Source organism: Geotrypetes seraphini, chromosome 4 (assembly GCF_902459505.1).
Source record: "Geotrypetes seraphini chromosome 4, aGeoSer1.1, whole genome shotgun sequence".
Classification (NCBI taxonomy): domain Eukaryota; kingdom Metazoa; phylum Chordata; class Amphibia; order Gymnophiona; family Dermophiidae; genus Geotrypetes; species Geotrypetes seraphini.
In genome coordinates, this window is record NC_047087.1 from 297,314,937 (window position 1) to 297,337,318 (window position 22,382).

General features: G+C 44.2%; 1 protein-coding gene across 3 annotated transcripts in view; it reads right to left on the bottom strand.

The window, feature by feature from the left end:
* Window positions 1-22,382, bottom strand: part of STN1 (STN1 subunit of CST complex) — a 109,091-nt gene that overhangs the window by 61,613 nt on the left and 25,096 nt on the right. For all 3 annotated transcript variants that reach the window (XM_033941268.1, XM_033941266.1, XM_033941269.1), the window contains exon 3: window positions 11,968-12,063. In XM_033941268.1, the coding sequence (XP_033797159.1) occupies window positions 11,968-12,063 (96 nt within the window). The remainder of the gene's footprint in view (window positions 1-11,967; window positions 12,064-22,382) is intronic.

The window sequence follows — 22,382 nt, forward strand, 5'->3', positions numbered from 1 at the left end:
AGCTGGTGCTCACCCTTTTGTCCCACTACCAGGTTATTTTTTAATTGGATTTTGTACATCGCTTAGTAATTTTAATAGGCGATTCATCAAATGTATTAATAAACTTGAAACTTGTTAAGCAGCCCCTCCTTGGTCACTATTTAATCAAGGAAGGTAGGTGCTTATTTTCCTTTATAGAATAATGTAATGTAATTTATTTCTTATATACCGCTAAATCCGTTAGGTTCGAAGCGGTTTACAGAGAAATATACATTAAAGGATACAATAAAAATAAGACTAATAAAGAATAGGTACTTGGAATTCCCTTACTGTCCCGAAGGCTCACAATCTAACTAAAGTACCTAGAAGATTGATTACTGAGCAGTAGGAGTAAAAATAAAGACAGAAATAGCAAACAAGATATGAAACATCCTAACAAGAGTACACTGATCTCTCTAAGGCCATAATTCTTTTAAAGTAAAGTATACATCTCAGTAATAATTAAATGGGTAAACTTAATAAAATTGAATTAAATTTGTTTGAATTAAAACTAAATATGGAAAATTTTAAAAGAAAAATATATGGACATAATAAATGTGAAAAAGAATGAATACAAGGGAATATGAGAGGAAAAACAAAACCGTTGAGCAATGGAATTCTGAAGAAAAATGTAAAAAATAAAGATAGAAAACAAATAAATAAAAAAACAGTAAAATTAAGATATGGTAAACATGATGATATAAGAGTCAGAAGGGACTAGCATCACTTCAGTCAGACCAACAAAACACTGTCCCGAGTACTTCAGCCGTTATATCCGATCTGCCGCTGTTATCATCCGATGTACACCAACCACAGGAATCTCCTCCGATGAAAAGAAACAGCTTTCAATTTCCAGGTCGACAACCAGTGCACTGGACAGTCCTAGCTCTACACAGATCTCGCCGACTTCAACTCTCCGCTCCCAGGTCCGGTAGCGATCCTTTCCGCCAGCCCCCGCAGCTGCCGATCTCGCCTCTCATCACACCACTCCCACGGCTGACAAGAATCGGACGTGGTGAAATTTCAGAAAGACTAGACGGCTCAGCGGAACTCCCATCCTGATGGTGTCACTTCACCCGTAGAAAAACGTGAAGCTGCAACCTCTCTGACTTCAGTGTCATGCAGACCACCTCAGACATGGCGTCTCCAGATCTCAACAGCCAGCCACTTCAAGAAGTCTCTGCCACCCCCGCATAACTCAGCGATGCTCCCCTCGTATCTCTCCAATATCAGCACTACATGCTGTGGCCCAGCCATCAGGTCCAACTCAAACTATCCTGAAGTGCAAGGAGTATCAGGTAGGATGTTGGCATTTCAAATTGTTAGACCAGAAACCAACGGTCAAATCGGTGGCTATCAGACTAGAGTTTACAAGTGGAGGCTCAACAGTATAAATCAATATAAATCAAAACTATGATTTAGTAAAGATTAATAAAGAAAAATTAAACAAAATGAGCTACTAAATAAAACAAACAAGCAAACAGAGAAAAACAAAAAATAAAAAGGGTGAAGGAGACCGTGCAATTGATGACTTAACCGGCCGCCATCTTGTTAGAATAGGCACACATAAGAATCTTAATACAGTAAGACCTTGGTTTGCGAACATAATTCGTTCCAGAAGTATGCTTGTAATCCAAAGCACTTGTATATCAAAGCGAATTTCCCCATAGGAAATAATGGAAACTCAGACGATTCATTCCACAACCCAAAAACTTTAATACAAAATACTGTATGTACTTGTATTGCAAGATTTGCTCATTTAGAACAATCACTACACTCCTGCAGCATCAGAGAGGGAAGAACCATCAGCTCAGCTGTGATGATGTGATGCGTGTATACTGAATGTACTCATATTGCATATTGCTTGTTTAGAAGTCACTACACTCTTGCAGTGTCAGAGAGAGAGAAGAACCATCGGTTCAGTTCTGATGTTGTATGTACTTGTATTGCACGACAATGCTTGTATATCAAGTTAAAATTTAATAAAATGTTTTGCTTGTCTTGCAAAACACTTGCAAACCAAGTAACTTGCAATCCAAGGTTTTACTGTAGTCTTATTACCTGGGCACTTGGGGGGTAATTCTCTATCTACTAGAAGCACATGGAATTTCTAGATGGCTAAAAACATATCTGTTGTTGAAGTATTTAGGTAACTGACCTATACAATCTTAGTCCACAACAACTGATCCCCAGAACTGTTAATCACTAACCCTGAACTTTGTTAATTCTACTCAATCTGTAACATATTTTAATCCTTGTAAACCGCATAGAACTTCATGGTCCTGTGGTATATAAACTGTTATTATTATACACAGTGACTCTTGATTATGCTCACAGACGCCAGTAATTCTGCTTTCCTTAAAACAGCAAGACTACAGATTCTTCATGCAACAGACCAAAACAATAGGCTCAGCTACTCCCTTATCTGAGCAGCTTAGAAGCACAAATTCTAAGGAATAAATGATCTCGTATAGCAGCCACATTGAGAGCGTCAGAGGGACTGATGCCAAGGAAATGACAGGTGGGGCAGACTAGTAGCTCACAAGCAAAAAAGAAGATAAAAAGTAGAACTGTATTGGCAAGAAGCAATGAAAAGTCTTTCCTGGTATGGCAATTGTTATGTTCTTAACCACACTATACTGTACATAGTCAAAAGCAATGTGTGTTCTTCACTTGCATTTCCAAGATCAGATATTTTCTTACAAGAAATGCTGTTATTTGTGTAGTAGATTTCTTTCTGGTGTACTTTGTCCCTTCAGTACCCCAGCAGGTTTGTGGAATGGCTGAGATTTCGATCACAGTCTGATTACTTTGGTGTTGGAAATACTTCAAAAAGTATATCTTGAAGCACAGAGAATTTTTAAATCCAAACAAAAGCACAGGTGTGATCTAAAGTCTACATCAGGTCCTTTATCGCTGCTTAACCTTAAACTCTATCTATACTAAACCACATAATCTATGTAGTTGTCAGTAGACAGGGAAAAAAGGATCTATGCCTTTAAGACAGGGGTTCTCAACAAAGACCCTGGGACACATCAAGCCAGTCAGGTTTTCATGAGATCCATAATGTGCATGAGCGAGACTTGCATGCAGTGTCTCTATTGTATGCAGATCTCTCTCAAACATATTTATTATGGATATCCTGAAAACTTAACTGGCTTGGTGTGTCCCAAAGACTGGGTTGAAAAACCCTGCTTTAAGAGAAAGGTGAGTACAGTGAGTGTGGGCTCATGTCCTCTGCTACAGCTAGCAATTTTCTAATAGGCCTCTAGCCTTCTTTTGTTCCTGAAGAGCTCTGAGGAAAAATAATGGATACAACCATGAAAGAATACCTTGCCTATGAAACTCATCATATTGTCAGAAATTAATTCTGCCTCAGTTACATCTGGCAGTTTGGAACCACCTAACTTGAATATTGGCTGACCCATGATTGTGGTGAGGGACAGTGCTACCCGATTCAGGGAAAAAAGAAAAAAAAAAAAAAAATATTTCGATTTGATTTGATTCAGCCTATTGAAATCGATTTTTTGATTCATTTTTCCTGCCCAGTTGAGTGGGTTTTTTTTCCCAAACAACCTGGTGGGTTTATTTTATAGCATCTTCACCCCCTTTGCCCTCTCTTACCCACACTGGCGCTGAGGTATAAACAAAATAAAACAAAAAAGACTTTTCCTCTCTCTGTTAAGTCCTAGCTCACGTTTGCAGTCTAACACCAGCTCTGGTAGGATACACATTTCAAATCTGACATATTGTAATCACAAAACAGAAAATAAAATTATTTTTTCTACCTTTTGTTGGCTGGTCATTATTCAAATTATTTTGGTCCCAGGCTCTGGTTTCTGTTTGTCTTCTGATAACTCACTTGCTAGGGTCTTTCTCCGTGCTAACCATCCATCTTCCATCTCTGTCCTTCCCTTCCCTTTCCCTTCCCTCCCCCGGAGGTCTGGCATCTTTCCTTTTTTTCATCTCCATTCCTACAGTCCAGCATTTTTCCAACACCCACCTCCCCACGTTCCTCTATTCCATGTGATCTGATAAGGCAGTGCACTTGCACTCTTCAGGCCACTGGTAGCTTGAGTGAAGCTTTCCCTCTTCTACTGCTTCGTGCTTAGGCGGGACCAGGAAACAGTAGCAGAGGGAAAGCTTCTAGCTGTGGAAGGCAGCGTGTTTACTTCACTCATGCTGCCCGTGGCCTGAAAAATGAAAGAGCAGCTGCAGCAATGGGTCTCACCATCCCCAGATCCACCATCTCTCCTTTTCTCAACTACCCTTTCATCCAGTAACTCTCCCTACTTCCCCACCTCCCCAGGGTCTACCATCTCTCCTTATCTCTTCCCAACTACCCTCCTATCCAGATTTTCTATCTCCCCCCCCCTCCACACCATCCCTTGGGTCCAACTTTTCTCCTTTTCTGTTCATTTACTTCCCTCCCTCCCATTGTCCACCATCTCTCTCCTTCTCCTCTGTTTTTAGACCCATTATTTCTTCCCCTTCCCCCCTCAGTCTGGCATATGCTCGTCTCTTTGGATCCCCCCTTCCCTCCCTCCGTGTACTTCTACACCAGGGGGTCTCCGAAGGCCGGCATGTTTCCTCCTCTCTAGCGTCGTCCGGCTTCCCCCCTGGCCTCTTGGTCTCACCTTCAAAACTAATTACGGCTTGCAGAGGATCGCCAGTGCAGTAGTGATCCTAGCAGGCTGCCTTCGACCTCCGCCCTCTGCCACAGTCCCGCCCCTCCTCTAATGTCACATCCCAGACCAATATAGGACAGGATGTGACATCAGAGGAAGGGCAGGACCGCAGCAGAGGGAACATGCTGCGGAGGTTGACGGCAGCCTGCTAGGATCGCTACTGCACTGGCGATCCTCTGCACGCCGTAATTAATTTTGAGGGTGAGACCGGGAGGCCAGGCGAGAAGCCAGATAACACTAGACAGAAGGGGGAAACATGATGGCCTTCGGGGAGCCCCCTAAATCTGTGGAGCTGAGGGTACCCAGTGCTGGCATCTATGCAGCACTTCCCGACTGACCCCCCCCCCTTTGCCCCCTAAAGCAAGAGTAGCAGCGGCAGTGGACGGCCAGCAAGAGCCAGTGCTTAGGACAGGCTGTTCGCTGCCAGAGTGCTGCTGCACTTTAGGAGGCCCGAAGGTATAGGAAGGAGGGTTGGTCACTGAATCAGTGAGCCTGATTTTTTAAGAATGCGAATCGATTTGAATCAGCGAATCAGTCAGCACTAGTGAGGGAGAGGGTTTGAATAAAGCCACTTGGCTGGCCACCTCCAAATACTTACTCAGAAAGCTGTTCACTTAAGATGAAAGAAGAAGTCTACTTCAGCTACACAGAAAAAGGGTTCCCTTTTTACCAGAGTTTTGGCTGTAAAATCACTTGTGCCTGGTCCACTAGACCATTTGCTTGACTGCATTAATGAAACCTAACAATCAGGGATGTGAACTAGGATCCCTCCTGGACACAGCTAGACAACATCTCAGTACAGGAAAAAAAATATTCCTCATACAACTAGATCTATCTACAGTGTTTGACCTGGTTGACCATAACTTTCTTCTACAAATTCTGGATGCAATTGGTATCACAAATAAAGTGAACACATGGTTCCAAGGATTCTTAAAGCCCAGATCCTACAGAGTAAAATCAAGCAACGAAAAGTCAGAACCCTGGTCCAACCCCTGTGGCGTACCTCAGGGATCCCCTTTATCCCCCACACTCTTCAACCTCTACATCGCGTCCCTCGGCACCTGTCTAGATAAATCAGACATGATCTCCTACAGCTACGCAGACATCACCATTCTTCTCCCTTTTGATCAACTAAAAACCCTCTATGACAGACACTATACACAAAACATTAGAAACAATAACATCTTGGATGAAAGACCACAAACTGAAACTAAACTCAGAAAAAACAAAATTCGTTCTCCTAGAAAATGATAAGACACCATCCATTACAAACCTAGTAATCAACTCTACCACATTCCGAACGACGACTGACAGATGCTGTACCATGCAACCACAAATCAATAAAATAATACAGAAATCCTTCGCTATCATGAGAAACCTAAGACAAGTGCGAAAATTCTTCGACAAAACTCAATTCCGGATCCTAGTCCAGGCCCTAATGCTGGGTCTCCTAGATTATTGTAACATTCTCTATCTCCCCTGCCCCGCGACCATGATTAAACAACTGCAGACAATCCAGAACACAGCCGTGACACTCATCTACTCTCTGAGGAAACATGACCACATCACCGAGGCGTACCTTCACTCACCTGGCTTACAATTCAAGTTCTACTGTCTCCTATTTAAATCCATGAACGGCAACAGCCCAATATACCTAAACAACCGTCTAATCCGAACCACCTCAACCAGACAAAGGAGAACCCATGCTCCATTCACATACCCCCCAATCAGAGAAGTCAAAAGGAAAAAACTGTATAATGGCCTCCTGGCCACACAAGCAGTGAGATTAGACCACCAACTCTCTACTTTGCTGATAATGACCCCCGACTATAGAACATTTAGAAAAGAAATAAAAACCATACTATTTTAAAAATCCCTGATACCCAACAATCGAAACCAACCTAACACCTCCCTTCTCTCTAAAACAACCTAACGCCATAAGAACCATTTCATCTCTATGAACCAAGTTGACTACTCCCTAACAATTCTATAATTCCTCTGGAAATGGCCAGATAGATCCTTTTTGTAATCTGCCTTGAACCGCAAGGTAACGGCGGAATAGAAATCACTAATGTAATGTAATGAGCTGAACTCCGCTATCATAACTGGTTGTTTTGTGTGCCTCAAGTTGTGGTTACAAAGGTAAAAGATAAGACTATGGACATGAAACTGCTAATGTAAATGAACATGCAAAACTGCAAGATTAGAACACATATATTCAGTGGGAAGAAGAAAAGGTTTTAAAAGTATAAAAAAAAAGGATATAGAGGAACTGAGAGATGAAATTATTCAGGAAATAGAGAGTTGTATGTTTCAGAAAGCACATCTGAGAACCAAATTATATTTTCCCTAAATACATGTCTGAACATGCTACGGATTCTATATATAGCTCTGGAAAACCATATTTCACTTATGTAATAAGAAAAATGAAATGTGAAATTTAAGTCTCCAAAAGCAGAGTCATCATATGATGCCAGCAGCAGAAATGAAAAGAAATACAGATGTTGAGATACAAAGTATAATACACTGCCACATGGTTACTTATTCTATGATAGCATGAAGTGGATTCAAGATGCTGCATTACGCTGATTCACGTCCTTCCTGAGTAAAAGAACTCAAAGTGTACTGCTTGGACTCAACCCTATCAAAACCAAAACCAATCAAATATGGGATACCATAGGGAGCTCTCCTGTCCCCTCTTCTATTCAATCTCTACTTCAAACCTGTCCTAGATACAGCCTATAAACACTACATTCAGATCCACTCCTTCGTCGATGACATCCAACTATACCTTCTCTCTAGGAAAAAAGCCACCAATTCCCAGATTACAAAACTTCACAACAGTCTCAAGGAAATAAAAAAAAAAATTGGATAACAATTCAAACTACAACTAAATGCCTCTAAAACAGAACTCCTTGGGATCTGAAAAACTCACTGCACCTACACCTATCCCTCTATCCTTTCATTCTCCTGCCATATCTCTGAGGTAATCTCTTCATTCTACTATTTCCAGCAGCTCAAGGAAAGAAACTACTTCTCTAAACCTGACTTCTCCCAACTTCTCTTTGCCTTAGTCTTTGGACTACTGCAACACACTATTCAATGGACTGACAGAAAAAAATCTCCAGCTCCTACAACGCTTACAAAGTACCACAATTAGACTCCTAAAGAACCTCCGCGCTCATGACCCTGTCTCACAAGCGCTATCTTCAGTCCACTGACTACCCATTACCAGTTGTTGTATCTTCAAGAGCTTAGTAATAGCATACAAATTCTTACACAACATGGCACCCAGCTTCATAGCAGCCAAGATTCCTCCTTACGTCCCAAATCGACCACTTCACTCCCAGGAGGAAACATGTCTGCAAATACCCTCCACCCCCGGTCGTGCCCTCCAACTCCAGAGTTGGAGCCACCGATCCTACTCCCATTTCCTACCAAGCTACTGGAAACAACCAACTCATCATATCAGATCTCTCAAAAGGCTTCTGAGCTTTAGGAAAGCAATAAAAACTTACCTCTTCCGATAAACCACTTTCCCTAGTATCCTCTTAATAACATATATAAATGATGGCAGATAGAGGTCACATGGCCCATCCAGTCTGCCCATCTGCAGTAACTTATCTTTTCTGCTCTCTAAGAGATCCCACGTGCCTATCCCAGGCTGTCTTGAAATCAGACACAATCTCTGTCTCCAACACCTTTACTGGGAGACTGTTCCACGCATCTACCACCCTTTATTTCTTTAGATTACTCCTGAGCATACCTCCTCTTAGCTTCATCCTATGCTCTCTCATTCTAGAGCTTCCTTTCAAATGGAAGACTCGACTCATGCACATTTACGCCACATAGGTATTTAAACATCTCCATCGTATCTCCCCACTCCCGTCTTTCCTCCAAAGCATACAGATTGAGATCTTTAAATCTGTCCCTATAAGCCTTATGATGAAGACCACACACCATTTCAGTAGCCTTCCTCTGGACCGACTCCATCCTTTTTATATCTTTTTGAAGTGTAGCCTCCCGAATTCTACACAATATTCCAAATGAGATCTCACCAAAGTCTTATATAGGGGCATCAATACCTCCTTTTTCCTACTGGCCATACCTCTCCCTAAGCAACCTAGCATCCTTCTTGATTTTGCCGTCACCTTTTCAACCTGTTTGGCCACCTTAAGATCATCACATATACAATCACATCCAAGTCCTGCTCTTCTGTCATGCACATAAGTTCTTCACCCCCTAAACTGTACCATTCTTTCTGGTTTATGAAGCCCAAATGTATGACCTTGCATTTCTTAGCTGCCAAATTTCAGACCATTCTTCGCCAGGTCTTTCTTCATATTATTCATACCATCCTGGGTGGCTACTCTATTGCAGATTTTGGTATCATCCGCAAAGAAGCAAATCTTACCTGACAGCCCTGCAGCAATATCATTTATAAAAATGTTAAAAAGAACAGGCCCAAGAACAGAACCGATAAAATCTCTTTCCTCAGAGCGATCTCCATTGATCATTATCCTCTGCCACCTTCCACTCAACAAGTTCTTGGGACCAATTCTGAGGGCACTCAGTTTATTTAATAGACGTCTGTGTGGAACACTGTCAAAGGCTTTGCTAAAATCTAAATACATCACATCTAGCGCACTCCCTCTACCCAATTCTCTGGTCACCCAGTCAAAGAAATTGATCAGATTTGTCTGACAAGACCTACTACTAGTGAATCCATATTGCCTCCAGTCCTGTAATCCACAGGATTCCAGAAACTTCACATTTTCTGTTTTAAAAGCGTTTCCATTAATTTGCTTACCAAAGAAGTCTGACTTACCGGCCAGTAATTCCCTATTTCTTCCTTACTTCCACTTTTGTGGAGAGGGGCCACATCCGCTCTTCTCCAGTCCTTCGGTATCACTCCTGACTTTGGAGACTCATTGAAAAGGTCAGTCATCGGAGCCATCAGAACTTCCCTAGTTCCTTCAGCACCCTCGAATGTACACCATCTGGCTCCATCGCTTTGTCTACTTTTATTTTAACTAGCTCCTCACAAACACAAGCCCCTGAAAATCGATCAGGGTTTACTACATCTCCATCCCTATTCACGTTTTGTCTTCTGTGGTCCCGCTCACGGTGCTTCAGCTGTGAACACAGAACAGAAATATTTGTTAAGCAATTCAGCCTTTTTTTATCAGCTTCTACATATTTCTCTCCTTTGAGTTTCACAATGGCACTTTTGCACTTCTTCCTAGCACTAGTATATCTAAAAAATATCTTGTCTCCCCATTTTACCATTTTAGCTATTTTTTCTGCCATTTGCATCTTTGCTTTCCTGACTACACGACCAGCCTCTGTTAATTTTTCCAGATATTTTTGACTGTCTTCCTCTTTCTGTGATCTTAGGTAGTTTATGAAAGCTAACCTCTTATTCCTTACCTTCTCAGCTACTACTTTTGAGAAGCAAAGCGGCCTTCTTTTCCTCTTACTTTACTTATTTGCCTCATAAAAAGGTTTGTCGCTCTTACAATTATTCCTTTCAGTTTTGCCCACTGCATTTAAACTCCTTCAAGACGTTCCCATCCAGACAATTCCTTGATGCAATACCCCATCTGGTTAGTTTTTTTTAAAGTCTAGAACCTCTCTATACCCATCGTAATATTAAACCATACCACGCAGTGATCCCTGAATGCCAGATGATCACCCACTGTAACATCAGAAACACTTTCCAGAATGACCCCTTCCCATGTGGGTTTCATTACCAACTGCTAGAACAGTTCTTCTTGTAGAGAATCCAGGATCTCCCTACTTCTAGAAGACCCCGCAATAGGGATACCCCAATCAACATCCGGCATGTTAAAATCAACTAGTAAAACTTCTCCTTTTTTAGATATATTCTCAATGTCTGCTACTAAATCTCTGTCCACTTCTTCCATCTGTGAAGGAGGCCTATATATCATACCAATGTAAATATATTCACCATTCCCTCTTTCCAAATTGATCCACAGTGCCTCTTCCTTGCCCTTCAGATCCTGCAATTGTGTGGCTTTAATGTGATCTTTAACATATAATGCTACTCCCACCTCCTTTTCTTCCAACCCTATCTTTCCTGAACAGATTATAGCCCGGTATAACTACATCCCAGTCATGGTTCTCTGTGAACCACGTCTCCATGATTGCCACTATATCCAACTCATCTTCTTCCATCACAGCTTCTAGATCCATAATCTTGTTTCCCATACTTCGAGCATTAGTATATACTGCTTTCTAGACATTGCCCCCTTTTGCCACCTGTATAGAGGTATTCAGTGATTTACTTACCTGAGGGCTTATACTCACCCCAGAACCTTTTAGTCCTCTTTATTGTGATGGACCAATGGACTATCACATCCACCATACTCCTCCTTCAATTTAACCGACTATCCAGTCACTCTTCTCCAATTAAATGTATGCTTAATGTACGCTGAACTAAATATGTGAGCTTAAGATGATAAAACTCTGTGTATATGAACTCAAGATGACCAAATTTTATACTAAACTTGACTCTCAGTGCATGTCAACCTAAGCAGATCAATATTTACTGTACAAGTGTAAATTTTAACCCATTTGTCTATGCATTATGAATGTCAACTTTATAACCCATTCCGAACTTGTTGGGGAGGACGGGATATAAAATGAACCAAATAAATAAAAAATAGCATACTTGTAATGGCACTGTGACTTTTTATCACACGCTAACCCTGCGGCTTCGTAAAAGGAGCCCTGAGTGTACAAAATCCTAGTGCCAGGATGAAAAGATGCTTATGAATCCCTTAAGAATAAGATTCTCGTGGTACCATTTCACTCAATTCCATGCGCCAAAGAGCAAACAAGAGAAAACTAGAGTGAAAAATGTATGTATAACTTAGGGCTCCTTTTACTAAGCCACGTTAAGGCTTTAACGCACGGAATAGCACGCGCTACATTGCTGCGCACGCTATACCTTAACGCCAGCATTGAGCTGGCGTTAGTTCTAGAAGTGTAGCACGTGGTAATTTCCTGAGTGCGCTAAAAACGCTAGCTCACCTTAGTAAAAGGAGCCCTTAATGTTTGGTCCATAAAGTCAAACCTTTGTTGGGCCAAGAGTGTGCTATCATAATCTGCAAGGAAAGATTTATTCTCTCCATACTGTATCTAGAAATGAATTCCTACAACTTTCAAGCATCTGTTTGATGGGAACAGCAAGAAAAATGAAACACACAAAAAAAACAGAACAAGCAACTTATCTTACCTCCATAATTATAAAAATTCTCTCTCTCTTTTTTATAAACCACTGTTCCTAAGATGTCCACCTGCTTTATCGGATGTCCTTTGTACATAAACATACCTATGAAATACAAATATTTTAGTTCAATATATGGGAACATCATTAAAAAATCCAAGGAAATCAAGATTTTATGCCATGCTACTAATGAGGCAGCTACAAAATCCATTTTAATATAGAGCTAAGGCAAGCATACATGTACAGCACTATTACTAAACCTGTAACAGGTGTTTCCAGGGACAGCAGGCAGATATTCGCACAGATGGGTGATGTAATCTACAAAGTCAGTACTAACAGTGCAAAAGTGTATTTTTACTTTAACTTCATACTTGGTTGCAGAGGCGAATTAGATTGTCAAGCTTCTACTGCAGAAGGTAGGCATGAGCTTGAATTGTATCCAGCAACGCTCCTATGAATTCCAGAGTCTGGGTTGGTTGGAGATGGGATTTCTGGTAGTTGATCGCGAATCCCAGAAGTTCCAAGATATGTATAGTGCATTGCTATCTGAGCCACTTGGGGGTGAGGATGCTTTTATCAACCAGTCGTCCAGATAAGAGAATACAGGAAAGCCATAAGAGTGGAGTGTTGCAGCCTCTACAACTAAACCCTTTGTGAAAAGTCTGGGTGCTGATGCTAGGCCAAAGGGTAGCACCCTGTATTGGAGATGAGTTCCTATTTGAAAATGGGAGGTATTTGCTATGGGCTGGAAGAATGGGAATATACATGTATGCTTCTTTGAGATCCAGAGAGCAGAGCCAGTCATTCTTCTCTAAGAGGGGATAGAGAGTGCTGAGGGATAACATACAAACCTTTTCTTTGATTAGGTACTTGTTGAGGGCTCGGAGGTTGAGGATTGGGCGCAGTCTTCTGGTCTTCTTTGGTATGAGAAAATACTTGGAATAGAACCCCCGACCCCTCTGCTCAGGAGGTACTGGCTCAATAGCATTCAGTTGTAGAAGGCTCAGAGCTCTTGTTGAAGAAGAGAGGTCTGCTGAGAGTTGAAAGTGTACTTTCTTGGAGGTCTGTGTGGAAAGTGTAATTTCTTGGAGGTCTATGTGGAAGTGGAGGCAATTTGCAAAGATGGAGAGCATAGCCTTCTTTTATGACCCTTAAGTCCCAGTTGTCAGTGGTGATCAGGATCCAATTGTGTTGATAAAGAGTAAGGTGGCCTATGATGGGATGAGGGAAGGACGAGATGATTGAACGATGACTAGTCTCTAGATGAGGGAGTCAAAAATACAGAGTAGATTTTTATTGAGGCTGAGTTTGTTGTTTCTGGGCATGCTATTGTCTGAGGCGCTTTTGAGGAGGAGGTTTAGTAGAAGATATGGACTGAGAATAGCGTCTCTTAAGTTGTTGACAGATATCTAGAATTATAATATCATCTAGTAGTCTGGGGCTTGGAAGACTGAGGTAGATAAAGTTGTCATACTCTGTCCATGCCTAGTCATTTTTTTCATGGCTTGCTCGATCATATCACCAAGCAACTCATCTCCTAGACAAGGAATATGGCGAGGTGATCTTGTACATTTGTGTCTAAGTTGGAGACCCACAACCAAGCCTGTCAACACATGGCGATAGACAGAGCTGAAGCTCTGGAAGTGGCATCAAATGCATCAAAAACAGACCTAGCCATGAACTTTGTGGTTTCAAGGAGATTATGAGTGACTTCTTGATATTGATCAATAACCTCAGTAGGAAGATATTGATCAAAGGCAGCCAACTGTTGGACTGTTTAAGATAAATAAGTCATACAAAAGTTATAGCCGAATACACGGTTCATAAGCATGGAATTTTGATAGAACAGTCTACCAAATTTGTCCATGGAATTTTCATAGAACAATCTACCAAATTTGTCCAGAGTATGGCTCTCTCTTCCAGGTGGAGTATTAGCATATGTTCTAGTGCAGGATGATCTTTTTTAGAGCAGATTCAACTAAGAGGGATTGATGTTGCAGTTGAGGTTTATCAAACCCTGGATTTGCTTGGACTCTATAAAGATAGTCAAGATTTCTAGGAGCCACAGACACAAGTAGAGATGTTTCCTAATTCTGAAATAAGGCATCCTTCATTAGATGATTAAAGGGAAATTGTAAGCAGTCTGTTGAAGCCTGTTCAAAATTCAAGGCATCATACAGTTCTGCTTCTAGTTGAGAGTCAGATTCCATTTTCACTGGTAGGGCATGTCCCTTTTAGCATATGAATCTGGTAACTGACAACTTCTCTGGTGGAGACTTATGTCTCTAAGACGTGGAGGAGAAGAATCAGGGGTAATACCATAGGTTTCTGGTGTAGAGAATTCTGGATCTGAGTATATAGGCTCCGAGAGATCTGAATCATAGTCAGTTCTTTTATGAGTCAAGGCAGGTTTACAGCTGTGGTCTTTTGATCTGGAACAGTACCGACAGGAAGATCTGTGACTGCGGTGCTTGGAAGAGCTCCGACTGACATCTCGGTATCGATCTGATGTGGAGTGTGAGGAAGAATTGTGATGACTGTGAGTACTGGAGTCCTCGGTGGAGCGATACTCAGGCTGGGAAGGTAGGTACTGGTGCAGAGGGAGGTACTTGTGCTGTTTGCGACTGCAACATAAGCACCAACTCCTTTTGGAGGACTCATGAAGTTGCTCCTGTAAGGATTGCATTGGTACCATTTTGGTACAGATGGTGCCATCGAAGCTGCGGTGCGGCGAGGTGTTGGTGACCTTGATGAAGAGGCATGTCTCAAGAGATGCTAATTGTGGTGAAGGAGACCTCAATCTCTTGCATCAGCTCTTGGCATGCATCAAATTACTCGATGATTGAGAAGGCACTGATTGAGAAGCATGTACTTGTTTCTTAGCATTTTTAGGAGGAAAAGTTGATGGTACCAACGGAACAGACACCAAGCCCGATGCCAATACCGATGTCGATGCTTTTGTCGAATTATCCTTAGACTTCGATGGTGAAGGTGAAGTCATCATTGATGAAGGATATCTGAAAAGATTTCCTGCTGAAGCAGCTGATCCTTCAAAGAACACTTTTTAAGAATGGCACAGCAGGGACAAGCGTTGACCTAGTGTTCAGGATCAAGACACTGAAGACACAAATCATGCGGATAAGCGTTAGATATGGTCCTGTTGCATAGAGAACACTTTTTAAACCCACAGGAAGGCTTGGATTATGATGGAAACAGAACTTCCGAGGTCAAAGCACTCAACTGTAGCTGTAGTTGAGTGAACGAGACCCCAAAAATCAATTGATGCAGCTGGCCTGGTGAGAAGCTGAGAAGAGCCTGAAGGCCCCAAATTCAAAGTAAATTAAAAATTGATCATTTTAAGGACGAGTACTAAGAAAAATAATGAAGTTAATAAAAAGAAAAAAGTACAGGAAGGCATAAAAATATGAGGAAAAAAATTGCACATCTGGAGACATTCCAAAACAGAACTGTTTAGCTCTGTGAAAGACTAAACACGGATGGTCCTTTGAGCCGACATCAGGCGGGAAGGCACTCATGCATGCAGGGTACGAGAAGTCGCAAGACTTCTAAAGAAATTAAAGTGACAGTACACTTTTGCACTGTCCATAAGGGGCTCCATGGATGACCCATCTGTGAGAATATGCTGCCTTTTTGTTCTATGATAATTCACCTTTATTTGTTATACTGCAAATAGAAAAATTATCTAAGTGGTTTATAATACAATTCAGACTAGCATAGAGAATAAGGAGGATAAACATTAGGAGGTCTTTGTTAAAATCAAAATTGTAAGGGAATCAATCAATTCTATGATACAAAAGGAAAGTAATTAAAATGTCTAAGCAACTCAGGTATAGGTGTTGCAGACAACGGGGCTCATTTTCCAAGCATTTCGCACACAAAGTACTATGGTACTTTGTGTTCTAAGTGCTTTGAAAATGAGCCCCTATATCTCCTTTCTATTGCTGCTGTTTCTTACCGATTCACAAGAGATGGTTTTAGAACTGGATAAAATTACAACCAGTAAGCACAAGCAATGGTTCTACCACTGATCCAATCAAGAGATTTAAAAATTGCTTCCTTAATTCTCTTATTGCTCTCTACAGCTCTCAACTTGATCTCTTTAGATAGGGGCCTACAACATTTTAGAACAACTTATAGGAGATAATTCTGTAACAGGTTGCCAAAATTTAAATGTTAAACCTGCCCTATGACTTGATTATTTATTCTTGGGTGATTTAGTAAATTGATGCCTCTCTTATAATGAATATTTATTAGAACAGCATAGAAATAGCTAAGATGTAGCATGTGAACTTTCAAGGACACAATAGGTTCTTTCATTAGATGTCCAATCAACTTCTTTTTCAGAGGAATGAAAAGTAAACAAATAATTCAAGCCTCAGTCATTAATGGACCAACACTACTATGTTTCTATAGAACCAATATGATAGAACCAATATGGCACCCAGAATGCCACTCACTCAGCTATCACCACTTCAGACTATACCCAACAGATGTATTGTGTTTAATCCATTCCTGTGGCATATCTACAATTCCTAAGAGGCAACAAGACTAAAGGAGAACTGCTATTTCAATGGACTTTCAGTAAAATGAGACAATGACAACAGTAGGCAAAAAAGTACCTTCCATGACTACCTGATTACATACTATAATAAATTGACACAAAATAATGAATAGAGAAAAGAAGTTCAACTGAATTCCAGTAATGTTACTATAACCATTCTTAGTCTACTCATAGGACAATATTTGCTCCCAGTAATTTAAATATATCTGTTTCAAATTTAGAATAAAAAGAACAATTATCATCCCAGAATAAGCAGGCAGCATATCAGCTGTTATAGGGGAAGCACCCTTCAGGGATTCAAGAAAGGGTTGGATAAGTTCCTACTGGAACAGAACATACGCCGGTAAGGCTAGACTCAAATAGGGCACTGGTCTTTGACCTAAGGGCTGCCGCGTTAGCGGACTGCTGGGTACGATGGACCACTGGTTTGACCCAGCAGCAGCAAATCTTATGTTCAAAGTTTTAAGACTGCCCGCTACCGTGCATGCGCGAGTGCCTTCCCGCCCATCAAGAGCTCATGATACCTCAGTTCTTCATTTTCCGTGGCTGGCTTCTTAGCTTACTTATGGAACTGAGGTACCGCGAGCCCTTGCCGGGCGAGAAGGCACTCGCGCATATGTGGTAGCAGGCAGTTTTTATCCGAAGACAGCAGGCAGATATTTTCACATTCCTCCCACCTCCCCTGGTTGGCTTCTTAGCTTACTTACAGAACTGAGGTAACGCTTGCCCATGTTGGGCAGGAAGGCACTCGCGCATGTGTGGTAGCGTGCAGTTTTAAAGCTTTGAATTCTTAAAGCGCCGGTGCACTTTTCACTTTCCATACCGGGCTCTGTGGAGGATGTCACCCACATGTGAGAATATCTGCCTGCTGTCTCTGGATAACACCTGTTATGGTAAGTAACTGTGCTTTACTTGACCACAAAGCTTATTTATACATAGATGGCAGTCACTTCTTTATAAATCAATCCCAAAGACCTGCTCCTAGTCCTTTGTATTCTATCTTTGCACATGCACTTCTACCATTCAAAAGGAGGAAATTGTATTAAATTAAATTTGATATGGTTTACACAGGGTGACTAATCAGTTCATGGGAACTTCCTAAAAACTTTTTTTATAAGGAGTTCACCTGGGTATATCCTCAGCACATGAGCACAGAAAGTGCCCTACAAGGTTTTACCCACAAACATCACCTTCTGTCACCCCATGAACCTTTTAAGTGCAAAAGTGCCTTTTTTATATATGAAAAAATAAATAAAGTGCTATGTTCAAATTTAGAATAATCAGTGTATCAATAAAAACATTCAAATCAAACAGTTCTTGATAAAGCACAGTTACTTACCGTAACAGGTGTTATCCAGGGACAGCAGGCATATATTCTCACACATGGGTGACGTCATCTACGGAGCCCCAGCGCGGACAGCTTTTTAAGCAAACTTGCTAGAAGTTTCAAGTTTGCACACTGCACCACGCATGTGCTAGCCTTCTCGCCACTAGAGGGCGCATCCCCACCTCGTGGTCCTCAGTTCCATATCCAGCAAAGAAGCCATCCCCGGGGAGGTGGGCGGGTTGTGAGAATATATGCCTGCTGTCCCTGGATAACACCTGTTACGGTAAGTAACTGTGCTTTATCCCAGGACAAGCAGGCATGATATTCTCACACATGGGTGACCTCCAAGCCAACCAGAAAGAGGGTAGGTGGGAGGATGGCAATTTAGGAAAACAGGTTACGTAACACCGACTGGCCAAACCGGCCGTCACTCCTGGACAAGGAGTCCAGACAGTAATGGGAGGTGAACGTATGAACCGAAGACCAGGTGGCAGCTTTACATATGTCCTCCAAAGGAGTAGAACGGAGGAAAGCAACCGAAGCCGCCATCGCCCTGACCTTGTGCCCCGTAACTCGACCCGAGAGCGGGAGACCAGCCTGAGCGTAGCAAAAAGATATACAAGCAGCTAACCAGTTGGATAAGGTACGCTTGGAAACCGGATGTCCTACCCGATTAGGATCAAAGGACAAAAACAATTGAGGAACCTTCCGATGAGACTTAGTACGTTGGAGATAAAAAGCCAACGCCCTCTTACAGTCAAGCGTGTGAAGCGCCGTTTCACCAGGATGAGAATGGGGCTTCGGAAAAAATACCGGAAGAACAATGGACTGATTGAGGTGGAAATCAGACACAACCTTAGGCAAAAATTTGGGATGGGTGCGAAGAACCACCTTGTCATGATGAAATACAGTAAAAGGAGGGTCCGCAACCAAAGCCTGTAGCTCGCTAATCCGACGAGCTGACGTGAGCGCAATCAAAAAGACTACTTTCCAAGTAAGAAACTTAAGGAGAGCTTTATCGATCGGCTCAAAAGGCGGTTTCATCAGTTGAGCCAAGACCACATTAAGATCCCATACGACAGGAGGAGGCTTGAGAGGAGGATGAACATTCACAAGACCCCTCATGAAACGAGAAACCAGAGGATGCAAAGAGAGGGAACGACCCTCGAGATGTTGATGGAATGCAGCAATGGCACTAAGATGCACTCGAATGGAAGTCGTCTTCAGACCAGAATTCGACAGATGTAACAGATATTCCAGCACCGAAGACACTGGAACAGAACCCGGTTCAAGGTGGTTGGTGGAGCACCAGGAAGAAAATCTGGTCCACTTCTGGGAATAGCAAAGCCTAGTCGAGACCTTGCGAGAGGCCTCTAAGATTTCCCGCACTGAGTGAGAAACTGGAATCGAAGTCAAGGGGAAAGGAACCAAGCGGTCAGATGTAACGACTGAAGATTGGGATGTAACAGCGAACCCCGACTCTGAGACAGCAGAGAGGGAAAGACAGGCAGAAGCAGAGGCTCCCTGACACTGAGTTGAAGAAGCAGGGAGAACCAGTGTTGTCTTGGCCAGCGAGGCGCAATGAGAATCATAGTGGCCTTGGTCGATTTCAGATGAACTAACGTTCTCAAAATCAGAGGGAAAGGAGGGAACGCATAAAGGAACCTCCCCTCCCAGTCGAGAAGAAAAGCATCGGCCTCGAGACGGTCCCGTGAGTACATCCGAGAACAGTAGAGGGGTAGTTTGCAAGTCTCGGGCGAAGCAAACAGATCCACCTGAGGAGTCCCCCAGCGGTCGAAGACTTCGCGTAGGACTCGGGAATTCAGCGACCACTCGTGTGGCTGGAGGAGACGACTGAGTTTGTCTGCTAGACAATTCAGCTCCCCCTGAATGTAAACCGCCCGCAAGAAAACGTTCTGAGAGACGGCCCATGTCCAAAGCCGCAGAGCTTCCTGGCACAGAGGCCAAGAGCCCGTCCCTCCTTGCTTGTTGACGTAATACATTGCCACCTGGTTGTCTGTCCGAACGAGAACCACTCGATCGTGCAGGAGGTGACAGAAGGCCCGAGCGGCCAGATAAATGGCCCGAAGCTCCAACACGTTGATGTGACACCGACGGTCCGCGGCCGACCATAGGCCTTGCGTTCGCAAACCGTCCAGATGCGTTCCCCACGCATACTCCGACGAGTCCGTGGTCAGGACCTTGCAATGCGGAGGAACGCGAAAGAGCAAACCTCCGGACAGATTTGTAGAGTTGGTCCACCAACGGAGCGAGCGTCTGAAGGACGGAGTCACAGTCAAACGTCGAGATAGCGGGTCGCGGTCCTGACGCCATTGCGAGGCCAAGGTCCACTGAGGGATCCTCAGGTGCAACCGGGCAAATGGGGTTACTTGGACCGTCGATGCCATGTGCCCCAAAAGCACCATCATGCGTTGAGCCGACACTACCTGCAGTTGCGCAACCTGCCGGCCCAGGCGAAGCAGGGCCTCCAGTCGCGGAGAAGGAAGGAAGGCACGGAGGAGAACCGTGTCCAGCACGGCCCCTATAAACTGGAGGGATTGAGTCGGCTGCAAGTGAGACTTGGGAAAGTTCACCTCGAACCCGAGACCCTGAAGAAGCGTGATAGTCTGTTGGGTCGCTGAAATAACTCCTTCCCTTGTCGGGGCCTTGATCAGCCAATCGTCCAGATAGGGAAAGACCTGCAACCCCCGGGAACGCAGAGCAGCCGCGACCACCACCATGCATTTCGTGAATACCCGAGGGGACGAAGCCAGACCGAAGGGTAGTACACGGTATTGTAGGTGCAAGTCCCCGACCTGAAATCTTAAAAACTTCCGAAAGTCGGGATGCACCGGAACATGGGTGTACGCTTCCTTCAAATCGAGGGAGCACATCCAGTCCCCCTCGTCCAACAGAGGATATAGAATCGGAAGCGATAACATACGGAACTTCTCCCTGACCAGGAACTTGTTGAGCTTCCGGAGGTCCAAAATGGGGCGCAAGTCCCCGGTCTTCTTTGGGACCAAAAAGTAACGGGAATAAAATCCCTGGCCCTGCTGGTCGAGAGGCACCACTTCGACCGCCCGGAGGCTCAACAGGGCCCTGGCTTCCTCTCGGAGAAGGGCCAACTGGCTCCGATTGGGCGGGCACGCCCCGGGGGGCATGTCGGTAGGCTGTCTTGAGAAGTTTAATGAATAGCCCTCTGAGATGGTCCGGAGCACCCATGCGTCCGACGTTATCCCTGACCAGACCCTGGCAAAAGCCGAGAGCCGACCCCCGATGGGGAGGGGGTTGGATGCCGACGCGGCGGGGGCCAGCCCCCTGCCGCTCATCCCGTCAAAAGGACGGTGCCGGCTTAGATGTCCCCTGCGCAGCGGGCTTGGGGGGCCCCCCTCTCCCCTGGGGTGGACGTCGAGGCGGAGGTCTCGAAAAGGCCGGCGTCGTTTTTTGAGGATACCGCCTAGGTGGTTGCTTGAATGGCCTCTGAGGCAACGGCTTAGGCTTCGGGCGAACGAGAGCCGCCAAAGAGCGCTCCTGTTCAGACAGCTTCTTGGTAGCCGCATCCAGGGAGTCGTCGAACAACTCCGACCCGACACAGGGTAGATTGGCTAAGCGCTCCTGTAGGTTGGGGTCCATCTCGAGGGTCCGCAGCCAGGCCAGCCGGCGCATGGCAACCGCACAAGCCGAGACCCTCGAGGCGAGCTCAAAGGCGTCATACACCGCATGGAACAGATAAAATCTGAGCTGGGATAGGTTGGACGCAAAAGAGGCAAATTTCTCCCTATGTGACTCCGGGATCAGCCCCTGAAATTCCGGCAGATCCTTGACCATGGACCTGAGATAGGAAGAGTAGGCGAAAGCATAGTTGAGGACCCTCGTGGCCATCTGGGAATTCGCGTACAGGCGACGGCCAAATTTATCTAGGGTCCGTCCCTCTCTCCCCGGGGGGACAGCAGCCGAGACTCTCGAGGGCTGCGAGCGCTTAAGAGCCGACTCAACCAAGAGTGACTGATGGGAAAGTTGTCCTTTTTCAAACCCCTTAGGGGGAAGTGTCCGATACTTGGATTCCATCTTGGTGGGCACTACCGCTACTGTAAGAGGGGCCTCAAGGTTCCGCAGCAAGGTTTGAAGGAGGACCTTGTTAAGCGGGAGGCGGGGGGATTCCCGTTGAGGGGCAGGGGAATCCTGCTCTTCCAAAAATTCCTTAGTATAGATGGACCCCGCCGCCAGGTCCACCCCCAAAGCCTTCGCCATATCATGGACGAATTTCGAAAAAGAAGTAGTCCGTGCAGGTGGGGAGGGCGACCGAGACTTCTCAGCGGAGTCAAAGGGAGATGCCTGGCGAGAATAGCCAAACTGCCCCCCAGACCCCGAACCCCAAGAAGCACGATCCCGCGACCTCGAAGGGGTCGGGGAGACAGCCCGCCGAAGAGACCCCCTCGGGGAACCCCCCGGGGTACGGGGCCTGGAGGTCCGTCCCTTCCGCCTCGGTGAGGAGGCACGGGAACCCTCCAG